The following is a 19,882-nucleotide window of genomic DNA, read 5'->3' on the forward strand; positions in this document are numbered from 1 at the left end:
GGGAAGAACCGCAAGGCCCTGACGTGTGAACTCCGACCTCTCTCCTCTGACTGCTGTGGTGTTGTCTCTGTGACCTTTGACTTGTAGAATGTACGCATGGCCGTTCAAACCACGGCTAACTTTAATACCATCAAGGTAAGATTCCGCTGGAGCCCTCCGACCCCCGCCTCGAACCCGACCGTCCTCCTGCATCAGTGTGCTGCATCGTGGTCCATGTCGATATATGTGTACCACTTTTGGTTAACCCCTCCCTTGTCCCAGTTTGATATGCCCTTTTATTTCCTCCTAACCTAGTCATGTTTGTGTCGCGTACCGAGTTTTACGTTAGTGTCCTTTTCATTTTTATATTGTCCCATTTTGTCCCTTGTTATTTTTGTCTCGATTGTGCTATTTTCTTCAGTTATTTGGTTGTCGTTGTATCCCGTTATGTTGTCTGTCACTACCCCTTCATGCATCCAGTCTATGCCGTCGGACCGTTGTCTTGAAATGTCTGCCGGACTTCGGCCGTCTCTCTGTGTCGTCCTTGTGCATGGAACATCCCTAGACCACACTCTCTAGTCTGAAGTTTAGTCTTAGTTAGCTGCAACATAAATACATTGAATCGTACGATTATTTGTTCATGTACTAGTAGATTGATGTTCTTGTTCTATCTCAAAGATCTTGTAGATTAGATTTGTAGCAGATTGAACGTGACGGGTTCAGAAGGACGGCGTACTGCACACGCATGGCAGAGGGAGTTCTCTGTGTCTCTGGTACACGGGGGGTGTGTGATGTCGGGTTGTGGTTGTGTCTCCAGGAGCTGAACAACCGATGGAGGTCCCTGCAGCAGCTGGCTGAGGACAGGAGCAACATGCTGGGCAGTGCCCATGAGGTGCAGCGCTTCCACAGGTACAGACTGCCCGCACAGTCACACTGTGTCTGCGCTTTCTTCAACTAGGAACTACATACAAATACATATTATAACCATTTGTTTAGTCATTTATGAGAGTGTTGTCAAGGTAAAAACAAGCTAGCATTGAACTAGGAAATTACTGAATGCAAAAACTGCAAAAAGTTGATGACTTAAAAAAGATGTGCTCTTAATAAAACAAGACGATCTGTTATAAAAATGGCACCAAAGAGTTTATGATTGAGTTATAAAGGAACATATTTATGGATTCGGTGTTTGAATTCAAAATGTCTACATTGCACAATGCGGTGAGTCACTGGCCATCGGGACAACATGTGATGTTTCTCGGTCTGGTTTTAGGGATGCTGATGAGACCAAAGAGTGGATTGAGGAGAAGAACCAGGCGCTGAACACCGATAACTACGGCCACGACCTGGCCAGCGTCCAGGCCCTGCAGCGTAAACACGAGGGCTTCGAGAGAGACCTGGCCGCCCTGGGAGACAAGGTTAGACGCAGTCCAGGCCGCTGTCAGCCGGAGGGGAAAGAGTTGGAAAAGGCTTAAATCGGAGGACGGGAACCACCGAATAATTTAAAGAGATCAGGAAGAGTTTTCTTGCCTGGGGAGTTTGTTCATTAATATTTATTAATTTTAGAAAAAGCCATGCAAACTGTTCCTGCTTGGTTTGAATTGGGTGCCCAGTAAAAAATATATATATTTTTGAAACTATTTTCATCGAAATCCAAAAGAGGGATTACAGTATTCACATGTCATTGAACCGAGGATCATTTTTTGCCCTATTCCTCCTCCTCCTCCTCCCCCTCCCCACCCCATCCCCAGGTGAACTCTCTGGGGGAGACGGCGGAGCGCCTGATCCAGTCCCACCCCGAGGCGGTGGACGACATCCAGGAGAAGTGCACGGAGCTGAACACGGCGTGGAGCAGCCTGGTGGGCCGCGCCGACCAGAGGAAGGACAAGCTGGGCAACTCCCACGACCTGCAGCGCTTCCTGTCCGACTTCAGGTAGGGAGGACCGCCACTGCTGCTGCTGCTGCCTCGCACTCGGTCCACGTTAAGGGGTTCTTAGCGGCTTCAGGTAGGGAGGACCACCACTGCTGCTGCTGCCTCGCACTCGGTCCACGTTAAGGGGTTCTTAGCGGCTTTTATCTAAAGGGGACTTATAAGTGAGAGGTTGAGAATCGTCAAAGCAGAGAATTAGAATTGGAGTCGCTAGAAAAGGAAGTTGTAGTGCAGCCTGGTTTGCCTAGTTTAAACTTAGTTTAAATAAACAACAGAGTAGCTCAAGAGATCATAATGCAAGTAAAGTAATTTTTGTCAAACAATCTTCTTTGAGCCAGAGCCAGAGTCCTGTTCTGATTAACTCTATTCTAAAATTAGGTGTAGGACTTTATGTTTTAAATTAAGGCTTTCTTTTGTGGTAGAAACATGAGGCGACATTATAGAGTGGTCACAAGCGGAGGAATCAATGGCCCCGGAATGTAGATATCAAAACACAGACTAAGACTCGTACTGATCTCTCTGTTCCCCGTGTGCAGAGATCTGACGTCCTGGATCAACGGCATCCGAGGCCTGGTGTCCTCTGAGGAGCTGGCCAAGGACGTGACGGGAGCTGAGGCCCTTCTGGAGAGACACCAGGTACCAGAGCTCCACACACACACACACACACACACACACACACACACACACACACACACTCCTCTGTCAATATTGGATGTTCCCCCCCTCCATTTCTTGGCATACATGCTGTTGCTCAGTACTGGTGTATGTATGTTTGGAGGTAGATGAAGCCAATGCTATGTCACACATTTCCACACGTTTTTGTCCTAGGAAAAAGTCGGAGAAGACTATCTATATAGCTAGATAGATATATTTATATATATATATAGATATATAGATAGATATAGATATCAAGATTTTTAACGATTATATCTTCCTTATGTTAAGAGGATTATATGATGCTACCAGAGGCTGTATTTAAAATGAACAATCACATTTGAAAAAAAATTGCACCAACAAAAACGCGATCCTCTTGTTCGATTCCCTGATTTCCTCATATTATCTTTACAGGAGCACCGCACTGAGATCGACGCCCGCGCCGGAACCTTCCAGGCCTTCGAGCAGTTCGGCCAGCAGCTGCTGGCGCGGGGCCACTACGCCAGCCCCGAGATCCAGCAGAAGCTGGAGGCCCTGGACAGCGAGCGGGCCGGCCTGGAGAAGGCCTGGGTGCAGCGCCGCATGATGCTGGACCAGTGCCTGGAGCTCCAGGTACAGCCCCATCCCCATCGCCTCACGCCCTTTCTCTGCACACATTCATTGATCATTTAGAATTTGGTATTTTATTAAAACTATATTCATCAATTACAATCGAAGGGATTTAAAATGCATTACAATAGACCTTATTTAATCATCAACCGTAGTATGACATTGTCCATCATCATAGACCTAAACACTCAAATCGATCCAAGCATTCCTGGTCTTCATGTGTTTGGCAGCTCACAAGGTAAATGTTAAGAACCACAAATGCATCCGTGTTTAGCTTCTTCTTTGGCTTTGGACTGGGGAATGATCCTTTTGACTGGGGAGTGAGTCTTTGGACTGGGGAAGGATCCTTTTGACTGGGGAGTGAGTCTTTGGACTGGGGAAGGATCCTTTTGACTGGGGAGTGAGTCTTTGGACTGGGGAAGGATCCTTTTGACTGGGGTGCGACTGAACGATGTGAAGCATTGACTGACTCCTCCTCCTCTTCCTCTCCCCCCCCCCCCCCAAAGCTGTTCAACCGCGACTGCGAGCAGGCGGAGAACTGGATGGCGGCCCGCGAGGCCTTCCTGGCCAGCGACGACAAGGGGGACTCCCTGGACAGCGTGGAGGCGCTGATCAAGAAGCACGAGGACTTCGACAAGGCCATCACCGTGCAGGTCAGCCTCCACCTCCTCCACCACCACCACCACCACCACCACCACCACCACAATCTCTAACTTTGCAGTTGATAGCAATAAAACTAGTAAACACCTATTTCCAATGTGCCTATATTCACTATTCTGTTAAGATACTAGTAGAAACAGAGATAAATAGAATAAATGAGGTCACCCCGGTAGCTCAACGGATAGAGCGAGTACCATATAGGCTCAGTCCTGATTGCAGCGACCCAGGTTAGAATCCTGCCCGTGGTCCTTTCCTGCATGTCCTCCCCTCTATATCACTCTGTAATACAGCATAAAACTGCAAAAATAAATCCTAAAAAAAAACAGGCCTCCCATTGTGTCCGCCGGTACCGAGCTGAACTCTCTTTTTCTCGCTCCAGGAGGAGAAGATCGCCGCTCTGCAGTCGTTCGCCGACCAGCTGATCGGAGCCGACCACTACGCCAAGCCCGAGATCTTCAACCGCCGCACCGAGGTCCTCGACAGGTGAGTCACCGTGGCAACGCGACGCCTTCCCACCCCGGCACCGAGGCGCTGTCACGGTCCCCTCGTTATGAGGGGAGGCAGGTCGTCCGCGTCATTGTGCGTTCATAGTCCTCTCATTGTGTTGATAGAGGCAATTGTGTTTGTATAACATGGACAGTTATAGTGTCAAAGGGCTTCACAGCCCACAGCCGATTCATTTAGTTATCAAGGAGGAAGCCTTGAGAAGGAATGCTGAAATATATGGTGTCCAAAAGCACAATGAGTTGACCTAAAAATATCCTAGAACCAGAATACAATTGAAGATAAGGCGCTGTCATAATAGAAGAACACCATTGGAGGATTCACTCCATAATAAATATGAAAACCGCTCCTCAACGATCCTCCGCTTTGCTAACTACCCCACAGGTGGCTTCGCCTGAAGACCCAGATGATCGAGAAGCGCTCCAAGCTGGGCGAGTCCCAGACCCTGCAGCAGTTCAGCCGCGACGTGGACGAGATCGAGGCCTGGATCAGCGAGAAGCTGCAGACGGCCACCGACGAGTCCTACAAGGACCCCACCAACATCCAGGTACACACACACTCTGTCAGCCTAGCGGCTAGCTGTTAGCATGGCTGTTGGCCTAAACCAGGGGCTCTTAACCACAACCTCTGTTAGCCTAGCAATTAACTATTAGCCTAAATATGAAGCGTTTTCTCCTCGGGACCTTGAAGATAGTTTCAGAGGTGTGCGTGGCGCCCCCCCCTCCCCCCTCCCATTGTCCTATTACAGTGTATATTTGAACAAACTGTGTTTGCTTATATTGAATTAACCTATTGATTTCTTGAAAGATTAAAATGGGTGTGTTTTATTCATCATTGTGGTTATCATGCGGGGAAATATGTTGTCTCTTTACCACATAAGAAAGTGTATTCTATGTCCCGGTCGATACTGAAATCCTGTGTTCTTTCTTATCGTCCTATCTTTTTTGTAGCTTTCCAAACTGCTGGTAAGTTCGTAGTGACTAGCTGACTAACCTCCGACTAGGTCCTCCATGTGTCCGCGTCTTTTTTTTTTTGCTTCTGTGTGTCGTACACAACGTAGAAAGCAGCATCGCCACCATCTCTCTCTTTACGTTCATTGCCTCCATCGGTACTCGTTTGGTACTGGCTTCTTTGTGTTGTTGTTTTTTTCACATGGGTCATCATTTTTAATTGTGGTTCGATGCTCTTGCTTCATTTGTTCCGTTGTAGTTGTGTTGTTGTTGTCGTTAGACGCTATGTGTCATTGCTGGTAGTGGCTTCACAATATATGTGTACATTTTTTTTGTCCGTTGTGTTTGAATGTGGAACCGTGAGCTTCAAACCTGCTTCATATGTTTTATATTATTATGTTTTATATTCAGCTTATTTTATAGCAGGTAATTGAGAAAGACTTTTCTTGTTCAATTCAAGATGTTCAAGTCAGTTTAACTTTTTTTCCAAATCTTTACAAAGAGCAACCGTCAATATTTAATGTAAAACAAATATGCAGAGAAATACGCTCTCAGTTCAAGACTAGGTCAACAGCACATGAAGCAGGTTTAAGGTGAGCCGGTCCTGTCCAAAGCTCTCTTTTAGGAAGTGGACTCTTTAGTGGGCGTGGCTCTCCACGCCGCCATCTTGTCCGCGTCACCCATCTGTCTCGTGTCTCTGGATGCTCCACGCCGTTGTCCTGTTGACCGCTCATATCCACCGTGTGCACCTGTTTTTATCACTGTGCATAACTTCACTTGTAGCTTCTACTTAACCTAATCACAGCCATATGGGTTAATTAAATTCTGTACATTAATTTATTTTCTTTTTGGGCCTTTGCACTGAATGGCAAGTCTGTATGAAAGCAACGGTTTTACCTTTTTTATTTATTTTTATTTTTAAGAATACAGCTTAGAAGAAACATTCACTCACAACCAAACATTACACATCCTTATTGCATCAGGACGAAATGCTTAAAAGCAACGCTTTCTCATTGCATCTGCTGTGTCCTCCCCCTGTCTGTCTATCTGTGTGTGTGCGTGCGTGCGTGCGTGCGTGCGCGCCCTCAGAGCAAGCACCAGAAGCACCAGGCCTTCGAGGCGGAGCTGCACGCCAACGCGGACCGCATCCGCGGGGTCATCGACACGGGCAACGCCCTCATCCAGAGAGGGGCCTGCTCCGGGAGCGAGGACGCCGTCAAGGTACGCCCACTCCCCCGCGCGCTAAGAGATGCCGCATCCCGGTTTGAACTGTCAGCAAACTGCTGAACCCAGTGGGGTCATCTCTAGGGATCAGCGGTTCAATACGTTTTAATTCCAGTCAATGGACATTGACTTTAAGTCATTGTGCACATAGACAAACACATTTAGGAATGTCCCCAAACAGAGAACGAGGGAAACGAGTACTGCAATTGAATTGAAGGCATTTGAGACGCTATTATGCTTCTGATTTCATAATGAATCTGGGATTAATGATGATGAAACGGTTTGTTGCTTGTCTTGGCCGTGTCTCTCTTTGTAAAAGACGCTATGAATCTCGATGAGTCCAGCCGTGTTAAACAAAATATGGTTCAATAAATCCAATAATATGAGCGAAACAAAAGCCCCCTTTTTGCTAACATGCATGATGTGTTTGTCCTCCTCCCTCCAGGTGCGGCTGAACGCTCTGGATGAGCAGTGGCAGTTCCTGGTCAACAAGTCAGCGGAGAAGAGCCAGAAGCTGAAGGAGGCCAACAAGCAGCAGAACTTCAACACCGGCATCAAGGACTTTGACTTCTGGCTGTCCGAGGTACGCTGAGGGACAGACAGGACGGGGAAAAAATGTTGCGGGATATTCCGATGCTGTTGGGAATGGCCCGGCAGAGTTACGCTGCTCAAGATGGAGAATAATCATAGAAAAGGGAAAATGATGCTAGTCAAGTTTTAAAGTAATTCTATAATCATGAATTTAAACGAAATAGAATATGCAAATATATGAATACAGAAAAACATATCATTTATAAACCAAAAGAATATCATCACCAAATGTATGTAAAAAAAAACGCATACAAATTGAAATGTAAATAACTCGACCACAAAAGGCTTTAAATACTTTTGTATCGTTTTTCCAAACAATTGTTGGTATCATATAAGGGATCAGGTAATGAATGCTGCGTTTTAAACCTTTTGTGTTCCTCTGAAGGTGGACGCCCTGCTGGCCTCCGAGGACTACGGCAAAGACCTGGCCTCGGTCAACAACCTGCTGAAGAAGCACCAGCTGCTGGAGGCGGACATCTCCGCCCACGAGGTCAGTGGGATGCCCGACCTGCCTGCTAGCCACTACTATCTGTTGCTATGGAGACAACCGTCTCTTTACAGAACTATGATGGACATTTTGGAAACGTTCAGACACAAATGCATCTGAAGGAGTTTGATTGTTTGTTTTGTGGTTGGTGTTTGTGTTTACGCGGTGAGCACTTAATGTTGACCTCACGTTTTTAAGAAGTCAGGATGGAGGATATCCAGGCTAGAGGATTTAAAATTGTTGTTTTATTGTAGTTAAGGACAGAAAGACAGTTTTTGCAATCTGATCTTTTGTGAGGGGATATGTTGGGGTTCGAGAGGTGTGGCCAAGCAGAATGAAACCCAGTTGATTAGAATTGATTACAGGCAATGCACTATACTGCCCTCTGTAGGATAGGACCATCAATTAACTTCCATTAAGATTGTATTGAGTTTTCTTGTATCTTATATATATATATTAGTGCTGTCAAGCGATTCAAATATTTAATCGCGATTGATCGGATTAATGCCATAGTTAACTCACGATTAATCGCAAATGTTTTTTCTATGCTAAATATCCCTTGATTTCTTTGTCCCATTAACTTTTCTAATTTTAATGCTCTTATCAACATTGAGAAGTGCATCGGCTTGCCTTGTGCAAATGTTTTTCTATTGATAACAAAATTGGCATATACTGATCAAAACAGGACGATACAAAAAAAAGCCTTGAACATACTGCCTTGAACATAGCAGTCAGGCTACTGCTTCTTTGTTTTGAGCCAAAGAAAAAACAAACAAAACAAAAAGAAATGTAAAAAAAAGAATTGCGTTAATCGCGCGATGAAACGATTTAACGCCGTTAAAATTGGTTTGCGTTAACGCCGTTAAAATTGGTTTGCGTTAACGCTGTTAATAACGTGTTAAACTGACAGCACTAATATATCTTTTTCCTTGGAGTCGACCTGACGTTATCGTGCATCCCGACACTCATGATCCATTATGAATAAAATACTTTCTCCTAATTCCAAACTAACCCATCCTCTGCCCCCCCCCCCACCCCCGCGCGGCCCCCCAGGACCGGCTGAAGGACCTGAACGGCCAGGCGGACAGCCTGATGGGCAGCATCGCCTTCGACACCACGGTGGTGAAGGACAAGCGCGACGCCGTCAACGGCCGCTTCGCCAAGATCAAGAGCATGGCGGCGGGCCGGCGCGCCAAGCTCAACGAGTCCCACCGCCTGCACCAGTTCTTCAGGGACCTGGACGACGAGGAGTCCTGGATCAAGTGAGCGGACCGAGGGACACGTGCACACGCATACACAATGCTCGGAGTCACACATGCACGCGCGCATCGCATATACATGCACGTACGCACACACACGCAGACAAACGTGTGCAAAATCACACACACACACACAGACAAACAAACACAAATACAAATAAGCTAACAAACAAACTTGCAAAAAATGTATGTATCATGAACAGAGACTGCAAAAGATATACAGAAAAACATGTCCGTCCCCAATTAAGAGTAGTAGATAAACAAACCGTGGTTGTCCTGGTTCTCTTCTGACCTGATCTTCTGACCCCCCCCCAGGGAAAAGAAGTTGTTGGTGAGTTCGGAGGACTATGGACGTGATTTGACGGGAGTGCAGAATCTGAGGAAGAAGCACAAGAGGCTGGAAGCAGAGCTGGGGGCCCACGAGCCGGCCATCCAGGTGAGGGGCCACCATATATTTATATCATTAAAGTCTCTCCAAATATATTCTCTAACGGTCACCCAGCTAGTGCAATTAAAATAAATATATTTCTACTGGAATATATTCTATATATATGTGTAGCATCACGACTACTGCTGCTCCCACTGGCTTGAATCGTGTGTAGACTCAGTCCGTCCTGACCACTGACGTGTGTGTGTGTGTGTGTGTGTGTGTGTGTGTGTGTGTGTGTGTGTGTGTGTGTGTGTGTGTGTGTGTGTGTGTGTGTGTGTGTGTGTGTGTGTGTGTGTGTGTGTGTGTGTGTGTGTGTTATGCATCATTCCCAGTCTGTACTGGAGACGGGGAAGAAGCTGTCCGATGACAACACCATCGGGCAGGAGGAGATCCAACAGAGGCTGGCCCAGTTTGTGGACCACTGGAAGGAGCTCAAGGACCTGTCTGGAGCGAGGCGAGTCTCGCACACATCCTACTCTCTGTTTGAACAGCGCCACACCGTCAATGATGAACCTCAGGGGCGGCATTCGCCCCAACTGACGTGGTTCAGTGAGGTTCATCTTTTTCTTATAAACTCTATTTTCAGATTTTCAGATATACATAGAATACAAACGGTAACAAATAAATAATAAATATAAACAGACAACCCCCTCCCCCCATATAAATATATAAAAATAATAATAATAACAAAATTAAAATAAAACGTCCAAGAATCAGTTTGCCACCATCAATAGGTCACCCTATTAGGTTCTCTTCAAACTCTATGAAGAGGAAGGACCCCTTTTTAAGCCAATGAGTGAGGCCAATTGTACCGCCAATGCTATATGATGCCCCCCCTCTATGGTACACAAGGGGCCTGCACTTCGGGGTAATGGGGGTTGGACATCCAGTAACGGGTGGCTCTGTGTTTGCTCTTGTGTGTTTGCGTAGGGGGCAGAGGTTGGAAGAGTCGCTGGAGTACCAGCAGTTTGTGGCGAACGTGGAAGAGGAAGAGGCGTGGATAAACGAGAAGTTGAACCTGGTGGGGAGCGAGGACTACGGCGACACCCTGGCTGCGGTGCAGGTACGTCAGGGTCACTGCTTTCACGGCCAATCAAAACCCCCCCCCCTTGTAGGAGCAAATCCCGCCCCCCTTTTTTGACTGACGTCTGGTAGACCATTCTTCCTTATTTGGGGGCAGGGCTACATTATTGTTTACGCTTACGCAACTAAAAACAATAAGAATTTGGGGGCGGATGTGGCCATGGTAACCCATAACCGCCAAAACGAGTAATAACCCATGGAAGAGCTTTTTTGCAGGCCCTATAGAGGGTAATTTGAGTCCATATTTACATCATATCCTACTATATTTAAACTTTGTGCATTTAAGTTGAGATTTGGACCAGGAGCCATCCATAGCACTGCTATGAAACACACTACATCACTTTCCATTTCCAATAAGTTTGGTTTGGTTTTTCTTCCACTTGTACTAAATGAACAAAATGTTGGGACAATTGTCCACAACCTCTTAAAAACCCGGAGTGTTTACATTTGTTTCTCTGATCTATCCTACAGGGTCTGCTGAAAAAACACGAAGCATTCGAGACGGACTTCACCGTGCACAGGGACAGGGTCAACGACGTGTGCACCAATGGAGACGAGCTCATCAAGAAGGTACAATAAATACTCCCACTAAATAAGAGAGAGCTGAGGTCGACACTAACACAATTTGCTTCAGCATTGAAACTAAGCTGTATCGACAATTATAAGAAGTATTTTAAATGACAAAACTCAACTTCGATAATAAAGAAACTAAGTGTTTGTGTCTATGCACAAACCGGGAACCCGTGTGACAGACGTATTGGTGTGTATTCCCTAGAACAACCATCATGTTGACAACATCAGTGCCAAGATGGCCGCCCTGCGGGGCAAGGTGTCGGAGCTGGAGCGGGCGGCGGCCCAGAGGAAGGCCAAGCTGGACGAGAACTCTGCCTTCCTGCAGTTCAACTGGAAGGCCGACGTGGTGGAGTCCTGGATCGGTAGGACCCCTCACCGTAGACACACCACCGTACTTACCGTAGACACCACCATACTTACCATGGACATAAATACCAGCATGCATATTATCTCGAAGCTTATTTTTACGAGCTAAATATCTCTCTCTCTCTCTCTCGCTCTCGCTCTCGCTCTCGCTCTCTCTCTCGCTCTCCATAATGGCCACCATTAACAAATTACAGATCTAAAAAGTTGTTTACATATATTACGAAGTACTGCATGCTTTCCAATGCACCTAAAATTCATATAATTGTGTGTGTGTCTTCAGGGGAGAAGGAGAACAGCCTGAAGACTGACGACTACGGCAGGGACCTGTCCTCTGTGCAGACCCTGCTCACCAAACAGGTACACACTGGACCGGGGAACATTGGTGAAGCCACTGTTAGAGCTGGAGCTGGAGGACAATACCCTTTAATATTATCGTTTCTTTAGCGTACCCTAAACAGCAGCACGGCTTACGGCCTCTTGTTCATGGTGAAGAACTCCATCACTAGTGCTGGTGCTAACGTACCATAAACACGCCTAAATAACAATAATAATAATAATACATTTTATTTTTGACACCTTTCAAGTCACCAATGGTCGCCTTGCATAGAGTAAAAAGCATAGAATAACAACAATAAAAGCAAAAAATAACAGCATCAAACATTATTAAAACCAAACATCGACCTCATGAAAACAAGTGTAGTGCACAGTGACCAGTCAGTTATTGTGCCAGTTAGAACAGGTGGGTTTTGAGGTTGGATTAGAATTGCCTTGCCTCCCCTAACTCCTACCCCCCCCCCCCCCCCTAACAGGAGACGTTCGACGCCGGCCTGCAGGCCTTCCAGCAGGAGGGCATCACCAACATCACGGCGCTGATGGACCAGCTGCTGGCCGCCCAGCACGTCCAGTCCAAGGCCATCGAGACGCGCCACGCCGCCCTCATCAAGCGCTGGAACCAGCTGCTCTCCAACTCGGCCGCGCGCAAGAAGAAGCTGCTGGAGGCCCAGCAGCACTTCAGGAAGGTGAGGCGGCGAGGAGGGAGGGAGGGAGACGTCTGAGGAGAGAGAGGGAGAGGGAGACATCTGAGGGGACAGAGAGACGTCTGAGGAGAGAGAGAGAGAGAGAGAGGGAGAGAGACATCTGAGGGGACAGAGAGACGTCTGAGGAGAGAGAGAGAGAGAGAGACATCTGAGGAGAGAGAGAGAGAGAGAGAGGGAGATAGACATCTGAGGGGAAAGAGAGACGTCTGAGGAGAGAGAGAGAGGGAGACATCTGAGGGGAAAGAGAGAGAGGGAGACATCTGAGAGGAAAGAGAGACGTCTGAGGAGAGAGAGAGAGATAGACATCTGAGGAGAGAGAGAGAGAGGGAGAGAGACATCTGAGGGGAAAGAGAGACGTCTGAGGAGAGAGAGAGAGAGAGACTACCTCAGAAAGTGTAGAGATTAAAGATAAGAGTCAAAAATAAGAGTCAAAAAAGAATTAAAAGTATAAAGACATTTCTTGAGGAATCAGAGCAATACATTAATGAGCGAAAGAAGATAGATCATGGCAGGATTGGTCGAGGGGGAATCAGACTTGAATGCAACACAGGTTTCCAAGTAAGCATTAGGGGACTACATTGATGTGAAGCATTTCCATATGTTTATTTAGCAGATGCTTTTATCCAAAGCAGCTTACCTGAGAGGCAGGGACCAGTGGAAGCATACGATCAAAATTGGGAGTAGCTGTAAAAATAATTATGTTGTATATTGTGCTCAACCTAGTTAAAAAAGATGCAGAGTACAGAGTAGGAACCAGAAATGATAACATTATTACTATTTTAGAAAATATTTTTTTCATGGAATTATGTTTTAATAGCAGTCATGCAGTTTCAGGCCGCACTTGAAAATAAGAATTGTGTTCTTAATTTGCTTGCCTGGGTAAATAAAGGTTAAATAAAAAAAAAAAAAAATGCACTTCATTGATTGTGACGAACACGGATAACCCCTCTCTCTCTCTCTCTCTCTGTCTCTCGCCCGGCCAGGTGGAGGACCTGTTCCTCACCTTCGCCAAGAAGGCGTCGGCCTTCAACAGCTGGTTCGAGAACGCGGAGGAGGACCTGACGGACCCGGTGCGCTGCAACTCTCTGGAGGAGATCCGGGCGCTGCGCGAGGCCCACGATGCCTTCCGCTCCTCCCTGAGCTCGGCGCAGGCCGACTTCGGCCAGCTGGCCGAGCTGGACCAGCAGATCAAGAGCTACCAGGTGGTGTCCAACCCCTACACCTGGTTCACCATGGAGGCCCTGGAGGAGACCTGGAGGAACCTGCAGAAGATCATCAAGGTATGGTGTATGTGCTCGTGGCAGACGTGCACACGTGCACATACACGCGCACGTACATGCACACACACAGTCTAAATTCGGATTATGATTTGTTGTTTTTTTATCACCATCACCATCGCCTTGCAATGGTGATAATCAATGTACTGATAAAATGTGGGGATAAAAATAAACTTGAAACAAAGTAAATCCCCAAATTCTGTAAGGCAAGAGAATTATTTTTATAAATATATTAAATGTACCGTACTCAAAATGTATTGGATCAAATGCTGGGATATTGGACATTTTTATTGGAATATGAATTAAAAAAAGACACTTAATTATTGATATTGATTACAAACCCATAAAAGATGTCTTCAATACAATATGAGTTAGTGTTGTTTAATATCAAACGACTGCAGACACCAAATCCTCATTCAACACCAGAACAGTTAAACCCTCCACACCAAGCTGAGGACCATGTGGATGTCTCACTCACATAGTGGTTTGAGGCCTTGTTGTGATGGACCTTGGTGGTTGCCGTGGTGATGTGTGCAGGAGCGCGAGCTGGAGCTACAGAAGGAGCAGAGGAGGCAGGAGGAGAACGACAAGCTGAGGCAGGAGTTCGCCCAGCACGCCAACACCTTCCACCAGTGGCTGCAGGAGACCAGGTGAGAGACGGGGGGCGCTAGAGCACTGCTGCACGTGTAAAGATTGCCTAGCTTTAGCAGATGAATATAGGTCAAGTTCTGACATAAATAGAGTGCACATTATCCATTAACTTGTTTACTCTAATATTATTTTTCGAGATCTAAACGCTGTCAAATTTAAATCAAATGATTTGGCTTTAACATTTTGATACGTCAATTCAAGAACTCCTTCCACCACAAATTATTTGGATCTCTTGAAAAGCATCCTATTTCTGACATGAGTAAACAGGAAGGGATTTCATCATCACAACACTTGTGATTTCAGCTCGATGTGTATAAAAGTGAATGAAATGTAATAACTTTATAATAATATTTGCTAGCCTACCATGGCATATTACAGTGAGCAGTATCCAGCACACAACGTTAATGTATGTTTGTCTTGATTTTTTCTCTCCTCTCCCTGTTGCCTTGGATCTACCAATCAGGACATATCTTCTGGACGGGTAAATATAGCTTTTTCTCTCTGTCTATGGTGTGATGGCGTGTTTTATTGTACAATGAGGGCAAACGAGTCTCTGCTCTATGTGAACAGATTTGTTTAGTCCCATCGGTTGGCTAGCTTGCTTGGTTTTAATATGCTTATGCTCGACCAAAGGAAATGGACAGCTCTTTTCTTAAGACTGTTAAAAGCAAGGACCTGTTGAAGGTGTGTGGTAGTTATTTTGACCTGGTGACCTCCTGACGTCTTCCTCTTGTGGTTACCCCTCCCTGTCCCATCTCTGAATAGCATCGCTTATCGGGGCATAGTCTGTGTCTATCACTACCAGGTTGCTGACGACCTCACCGGAAGGTCAAGCCCCCTACCGCCCCCTCCCCCCCCTCCCCTCACTGTCTCGACCCCATGCCCTTAAGGCTGTGTAACATCATTCACTTTGGTCTAAAACAAAACACACCGTTTTGGACTGCTCAACGTGTACCGTACTAATGTTCACCTTGTGCTGAAGAACCAACTAAAAAGGATGCATTGTGCCAGTTTTCCCCACACGAGGCACTGTTTCACTAGATTTGATAGGCGCTTGGTATCACGTCATTACTCGTTATTGTTCACTGGGGCCGTATGAGACTTGGAAACTGTAAATTCTCGAGGTAAATGCGGCAAACCTAAGGGTTGCCGTATATGTGCATTCATTTTATTTTATAAATACATGTATTCACTTACAAATTACGATACAAACATGCGGAACTACAACACAGGGGAAGTTGCAGTTTCCAGTCCTTTACTTCCAGGTCTTTACCAGTCTTATAACTACCAGTCCTCCAGGCTGGTGGTGGTAACCTTGCATGGTATGGGTTAGATGGCTAGAGTTTTTGCATGCATTCTTCTGCTCAGAATAGACCCTTTGTACAGAGGGGTGATCGGAGGAAGGAAAAAGTCTCACAAATCTGACTTTAGATTGACATCTAAAGTATATATCTGTATCTGCTGGGTCCTATCTGATTGTTTCTGTGTTGCTGCCTAGGTCTTGCATGGTAGAAGAATCTGGAACATTGGAATCACAACTTGAAGCCACCAAGGTAAATGTCACCCACATTTTTACATGGCAAAACCATGAGCACTTTATGTGTTGTTTCACCTGTGTGTGTTTTATTATTTATGGAAATACAGCCATTCTCTCACAACATTTTAATGAACCTCGACTGAACGTTTTCACTGTATTGTAGTTCCACGGAGCACTCTCTTGCAGGGTTACAAAGAAAGTTCAATGTTTTTCATATTTTTTAGCTAGATATAATTTAATAAGGAAAATTGAAGCAATTACTTGATCTTCTGCAAAGGACTGTCCATTGGACTCATCTAACTTTTAGTCATACCATAAGAAACATTCTTTTTGGATGCTGATCGACCCTTTCAGTACTCTCACTCAATGGCCCTCATTTATCAAACGAACGTAGAAATGAGCGCAAATCTGAACGCATGATTCATCTTACGATAGGACCCACGTGAGATTTACGAAACCTTCGTATCACACCAATCCCAGCGTACGAAGGATCTTGGTGTTGATAAATACGGCGGCTGAGATCGATCGTAATTAACGTAACACGCCCATATAAAAGCACGTCTTCAGAAGTCTCGCCCCTAACTTTTACGACATGGAGAAACGTCCAACGGTAAAATAGAGGAATTTTTCTGAGACCCAAATGGAGACGCTCGGGTCAATGGTGGATGCAAACCGTCTGGTTTTATTTGGTAGCCTATAGCTGGCATTAAAGGCCAGCAAAAGAATGCTATATGGAAGGAAATAACTGTTGCAGTGAATAGTGTTTCCAATGTTCGTCGGGCTACGGAAGAGGTTTGTTAATTAAATTAATTAAATAATAAATTAAATGTACAACTTCTGTTATCCAGCTTAAAACATTCCACATATATGCTATTGTTTGCATTCCGTTAAAGTTATTTCATTCCGAATAAGGTGAAGAAAAAATGGTCCGACATGAAGCTCAGCACCAAAAAACGTGTTGCGGCTGTGAAGCCGGCCAAGCGAGAAACGGGAGGAGGCCGGTGCAGTGCGACTGCAGCGTAACTCACCGAGATGACTCTGACCATGTAGTGCGCCCTGATGTAGTCGATGCCCAACGTTGCTATTTTGGAAAATAAAAGAATCGTGCGTGCCCCCAGGCCATCGGGCTACCATGTTCAGGATTGACATTCTGGCATCGCAAATAATCGGAACATTAACTGAATGGTAGCTTTTGCGGTTGATGTAAGCGTAATCATTAATAGATGGTTCATACGCACATGGGTACAATCAACCGCACCAATCACATTTGGAAACCTAGCAATAGCATAAAAATCCCGTTTGATTCCAGTTTGCTGATCGTTATTATATGGGAATTTAATATAACGTTCGGAGAGGGACATTATAGCTGCCAAAACTGCTGGCATGGTTCGGCTAATACTTGGCTGGGAAATAGCAGACCTGTCCCCGATCTCCCGCTGCAAGATCCCGGTGGCCAAAAATCCCAAGGTAGAGCAAACCTGCACAGGTATTGCGTTTGATCGCCTAGTTTCTCGCCTTAACTGTGGCTCCAAAGCATTGCATAGCTCCATCAGGAGATGCCTTGGGAGACGAAAACGACTCAAGAGCCATTCATCGCCCTCCTTAAAAAAATCGGCGCGGTCTCGAAAAACTCTCTCGTCTGTGCGTTGAGGTCCTTAACAGAGCCAGATCTGCCATCGCTGAGACACGACCACCTATTTGGCAAAGCTCCTGTTAATATAGACAGCTGAATAAACATTTCACCTGTCACATTCTAATTATTTTCATAGCAATACTGTTTTTAATTAGGTCTGACTTGATTGTAATTGTTTGCACTATTCATCATTGAAATACCCGTAGGCCTATGTTGCGCCAAAAAAACTTGCGTACACGAGCTCAGACCTGACGTGAGATTTCATCGCAGCCTGCGCTCACGTTCAAATTGATAAATGCCAAGCTCAACGTTGAAATGAGCGTACGTCCATTTTACGCACGTTTTCTGTCGTACGCTCGTTTGATAAATGAGGGCCAATGTGAGCAAGCAAGGCATGCTGGGAATATGCCATGTACATTTGCTTTTAATGGTTCACGCACGATTGTACCACACATAATGCATGAGCTGCGACAGCTGAAGCTACAGGACTCCCCGAGTCCTCCGGGCATTTCAGGTGTGCTTGTGTTCAGCCCCTTAGCCTCACACAAGGTCTCCCTTTTACCCTTCAGCGCAAGCACCAGGAGATCCGGGCGATGCGCAGCCAGCTGAAGAAGATCGAGGACCTCGGAGCGGCCATGGAGGAGGCCCTGATCCTGGACAACAAGTACACGGAGCACAGCACGGTGGGCCTGGCCCAGCAGTGGGACCAGCTGGACCAGCTGGGCATGAGGATGCAGCACAACCTGGAGCAGCAGATACAGGCCAGGTGGGCGCACGGCGGCCACGCACACGCACAGATGGAAGCACAAACAGACATTCGCATTCACAAACACATACACAGACCGAGAGTGGAGACACACAGAGACACAAGCGTGCATGCACAGAAAGGCATGCATGCACACACACTTTTATCATGCTGATTTATTTTGGCCCCTTTCATGCATGATAATGCCTGTCCTCTGTACTATATGTAGAACTTGCACAGGAGTAGAATAAATACGTATTTTTCAGACCGATTTTGAAATTCAAATTGGCAAACCACTTTACTTTTCTATTCAAAATCCGTGTCTACATAGGATAGTATCTACTAGTATCTAGTGTGTTCTGGGTGTGCTCTTGTGGCCACGTTGGCTAATCATCTGTCCACCCCCTCCCAGGAACACCACGGGAGTCACAGAAGAAGCGCTGAAGGAGTTCAGCATGATGTTCAAGTAAGTTACTTTCACTTTCTGAGAAGCCCTGCATGCATATGCAGCTGTTTGAGTCCAATTGGCATCATCACCATTAGCATCATGACCAGTTAATGAACCCTCGTCATTCTGTCCTGTTTACCCCCCCCCACCCACAGACATTTCGACAAAGAGAAGTCCGGCCGTCTGAACCACCAGGAGTTCAAGTCGTGTCTGCGCTCGCTGGGCTACGACCTGCCCATGGTGGAGGAGGGAGAGCCCGACCCAGAGTTTGAGTCCATCCTCGACACGGTGGACCCCAACAGGTCAGACGCCCGGCAGCTGCTCAGGGTCTTGGGAGGCTGGGGCTTGAGATTGTACATTTTCTCAGTTTAAGGTTGTGATTCGGTGGGCTCTACGGAAATGAATTCACTTGTGTTTATGGACGCTTCACAGGCTGTCGTGGCAGAAAAATACTAACTTATTTTAACAGTCACTATAAATGTGTAGAAATGAACGGAAGATCATTCTGTCGATGCTCAATTTCTCTGTATTTTTGTTTGGGTGCAGGGATGGCAACGTATCATTGCAAGAGTACATGGCTTTCATGATCAGCCGCGAGACGGAGAACGTGAAGTCCAGCGAGGAGATCGAGAGCGCCTTCCGCGCCCTCAGCACAGAGGCCAAGCCCTACGTCACCAAAGAAGAACTCTACCAGGTAACGATTTGGCTCCACATGTCAACTCCGTGTTCCTCATCTCACAGTTCATCATTCAAAGCGTCTCTGAGTGTGGCTGGGTCTCGAATATATTAAATATATTTGAGACCCAGCCATATTTATATAGGGTCTTAAATATATTTAACATTAATCAATGACATCCATCTCCTCTTCCGCTGCAGAACCTGACGAAGGAACAAGCAGACTACTGCATGTCGCACATGAAGCCCTACCTAGACGGCAAGGGACGGGAGCTGCCGTCGGCCTTCGACTTTGTGGAATTCACACGCTCGCTCTTCGTCAACTGATCCTCGTGCTACCAGTGACCAATCGGGACGCGTTTGCCCCCACCCCCCCACAACACACTTAAGGAAACACGAATAACACGGCTGAAACTGCATGATTAACCACACGAGAAACGAAAATACTCACTAGTTGTCACTATCTATACCTATTTATACTAGCTCCAAAGCTTTCACTTGTCGTGCTCCTCTGATAATAGTAGATCTGTCTGCCTTTGAATGTGATTGTTTTTAGCCGTTTTAGCTTGTGCTTCTGCTGGAT

The 19,882-nt window shown here is 46.1% G+C and overlaps 1 protein-coding gene and 1 non-coding gene across 7 annotated transcripts in view; both read left to right on the plus strand.

Annotated features, from left to right (window-relative positions):
- Positions 1–19,745, plus strand: part of sptan1 (spectrin alpha, non-erythrocytic 1) — a 44,197-nt gene extending 24,452 nt beyond the window's left edge. For 2 of the 6 annotated variants that reach the window (XM_056588277.1, XM_056588278.1), the window contains exons 26-56: positions 88–135; positions 797–888; positions 1,250–1,394; positions 1,728–1,909; positions 2,443–2,542; positions 2,975–3,172; positions 3,676–3,822; positions 4,209–4,312; positions 4,718–4,880; positions 5,284–5,298; positions 6,373–6,504; positions 6,953–7,090; positions 7,484–7,588; positions 8,639–8,847; positions 9,160–9,280; positions 9,607–9,728; positions 10,205–10,337; positions 10,829–10,927; positions 11,133–11,292; positions 11,577–11,653; positions 12,106–12,315; positions 13,317–13,613; positions 14,148–14,260; positions 14,725–14,742; positions 15,027–15,089; positions 15,760–15,814; positions 18,001–18,197; positions 18,589–18,642; positions 18,780–18,926; positions 19,171–19,318; positions 19,501–19,745. In XM_056588277.1, the coding sequence (XP_056444252.1) occupies positions 88–135; positions 797–888; positions 1,250–1,394; positions 1,728–1,909; positions 2,443–2,542; positions 2,975–3,172; positions 3,676–3,822; positions 4,209–4,312; positions 4,718–4,880; positions 5,284–5,298; positions 6,373–6,504; positions 6,953–7,090; positions 7,484–7,588; positions 8,639–8,847; positions 9,160–9,280; positions 9,607–9,728; positions 10,205–10,337; positions 10,829–10,927; positions 11,133–11,292; positions 11,577–11,653; positions 12,106–12,315; positions 13,317–13,613; positions 14,148–14,260; positions 14,725–14,742; positions 15,027–15,089; positions 15,760–15,814; positions 18,001–18,197; positions 18,589–18,642; positions 18,780–18,926; positions 19,171–19,318; positions 19,501–19,626 (3,918 nt within the window). In that variant the 3' untranslated portion in view covers positions 19,627–19,745. The remainder of the gene's footprint in view (positions 1–87; positions 136–796; positions 889–1,249; positions 1,395–1,727; positions 1,910–2,442; positions 2,543–2,974; positions 3,173–3,675; positions 3,823–4,208; positions 4,313–4,717; positions 4,881–5,283; positions 5,299–6,372; positions 6,505–6,952; positions 7,091–7,483; positions 7,589–8,638; positions 8,848–9,159; positions 9,281–9,606; positions 9,729–10,204; positions 10,338–10,828; positions 10,928–11,132; positions 11,293–11,576; positions 11,654–12,105; positions 12,316–13,316; positions 13,614–14,147; positions 14,261–14,724; positions 14,743–15,026; positions 15,090–15,759; positions 15,815–18,000; positions 18,198–18,588; positions 18,643–18,779; positions 18,927–19,170; positions 19,319–19,500) is intronic. The other 4 variants (XM_056588281.1, XM_056588279.1, XM_056588280.1 and 1 more) reach the window with 4 other exon arrangements.
- LOC130381896 (small nucleolar RNA SNORA57) lies at positions 2,629–2,723 on the plus strand. Its single transcript, XR_008895522.1, has one exon. It is a non-coding gene; the product is annotated as a small nucleolar RNA SNORA57 (small nucleolar RNA).
- Positions 19,746–19,882: the final 137 nt, after the last annotated feature.

This window comes from Gadus chalcogrammus, chromosome 4 (genome assembly GCF_026213295.1).
Source record: "Gadus chalcogrammus isolate NIFS_2021 chromosome 4, NIFS_Gcha_1.0, whole genome shotgun sequence".
Lineage (NCBI taxonomy): Eukaryota > Metazoa > Chordata > Actinopteri > Gadiformes > Gadidae > Gadus > Gadus chalcogrammus.